The sequence below is a fragment of the Numida meleagris genome, chromosome 32 (assembly GCF_002078875.1).
Source record: "Numida meleagris isolate 19003 breed g44 Domestic line chromosome 32, NumMel1.0, whole genome shotgun sequence".
Taxonomy (NCBI): domain Eukaryota; kingdom Metazoa; phylum Chordata; class Aves; order Galliformes; family Numididae; genus Numida; species Numida meleagris.
The window spans coordinates 1,342,417-1,343,852 of NC_034437.1; the positions used below are offsets into that span (position 1 = coordinate 1,342,417).

At 63.1% G+C, this 1,436-nt stretch overlaps 1 protein-coding gene across 1 annotated transcript in view; it reads left to right on the plus strand.

Moving 5' to 3' along the window:
• Positions 1-1,228, plus strand: part of SLC11A2 (solute carrier family 11 member 2) — a 7,379-nt gene extending 6,151 nt beyond the window's left edge. Inside the window, exons 3-4 of the mRNA XM_021379092.1 lie at positions 580-751; positions 1,221-1,228. Coding sequence (XP_021234767.1) covers positions 580-751; positions 1,221-1,228 — 180 coding nt within the window. The remainder of the gene's footprint in view (positions 1-579; positions 752-1,220) is intronic.

Consider the following 1,436-nt stretch of genomic DNA (forward strand, 5'->3'; position numbering starts at 1 on the left):
CCCCACTCTGCTTTGCTTTTCCCTCTCAACTTTTTCCTCTCTTCTCTTTTCCTGCTCTCCGCTGTCTGTCCTGGATCTCCTCCTCTGCACTCTGCTCCTGCTCTGTCCTGTGTCCTTTCTCCGTGTCCTCTTCTGCTCTTCTCCTTCACCCGCCCTGCCCTTGTCCTCTGCTGCTCTTCTCTTCCCCTTTTCTTTCTTCACTCTATCTCCTCATCTCCCTCTCATCAGCTCTCCTCCTCCTCCTCCTCCTCCTCTTCCTCTTCTCTGTTCTCCTCTTCCACTCTGCTCCTCTTCTGTCCGTCCTGTATCCCCTGTTCTCTGCTCTTCCTCCTCAGTTATTTCCTTTCTTTTCCTCTTCTGCTCTTCTCCTTCCTCTGCCCTACCCGTGTTCCCCTGCTCTGCTGCTCTGCTCTTCATTCTCTCTGTCTCCTCCTCTCCCTCTCTGCTCTTCTCCTCTTGTCTCACTCTGTCCCCTCCTCTTCCACTCTGCTCCTCTTCTTTCCCGTATCCTCCGCTCCCCTCCTGTCACCGTTCCCCATCTCCCCCCGTCCCCGCTGTCACCGCTGTCTCCCCCCGCAGGGATTCCTCAACCTGCGCTGGTCGCGCTTTGCCCGCGTGCTGCTGACGCGCTCCATCGCCATCACGCCCACGCTCTTCGTGGCGATCTTCCAGGACGTGGAGCACCTGACGGGCATGAACGATTTCCTCAACGTCCTCATGAGCCTGCAGGTGGGGCAGGGTCCGTGGGGAGGTGGGCAGGGGTCCGCAGCGCTTCCCAGCGCTTCCTTTGGGTTCCTTCCTGCAAAGTGGGGGGGGAAGCTGCCCCTACCCCGGCTTCCAGCAGCGGGGCAGGGAGGGTCGGCCCCCTGTGCTCCGCCCCTACGGGACCCAGTGGTGGTGCCGGTGTGGGGCACGAGGGAGGGGTTGGGGGTCCCGAGGAGGACGACGAGGATGCGCTCGTTCAGCCTGGATGCGGGCACGGCTCCGGCGTTAGGAGGGGAGGGGGGAACAGGAGGGATCCATGTGTCACCCCAACACGGAGAGATGGGAGGAGGGGAACGGCTGTAACGGGGAGGGGGGGACAGGGACCCGCGTGTCACTGGGACACGCAGTGATGGGGCACTGGGGAACGGCTGTAACGGGGAGGGGGGCTGGCTGGGCTTGGCCGTGGGGCGCTGGGCCATGTACTTGGCAGCTCCCTGTGCTGGGGGCTTGTGCAGGTCCTTGAGGTCATCCCAGTGACCCCCACCCCACTCCACGGCCCCACGCTTTTCCCAGCCGGGGGAAATCCCCGTCGCTGTGTCACAATCCCCCTCGGGGACGCGTGGGGCGGGCTCCCCCCTCCTCATCCTCCTCCCTTCATCGCAGCTCCCGTTCGCCCTCATCCCGGTGCTGACCTTCACCAGCCTGCCCAGCGTCATGAGCGACTTCGCCAA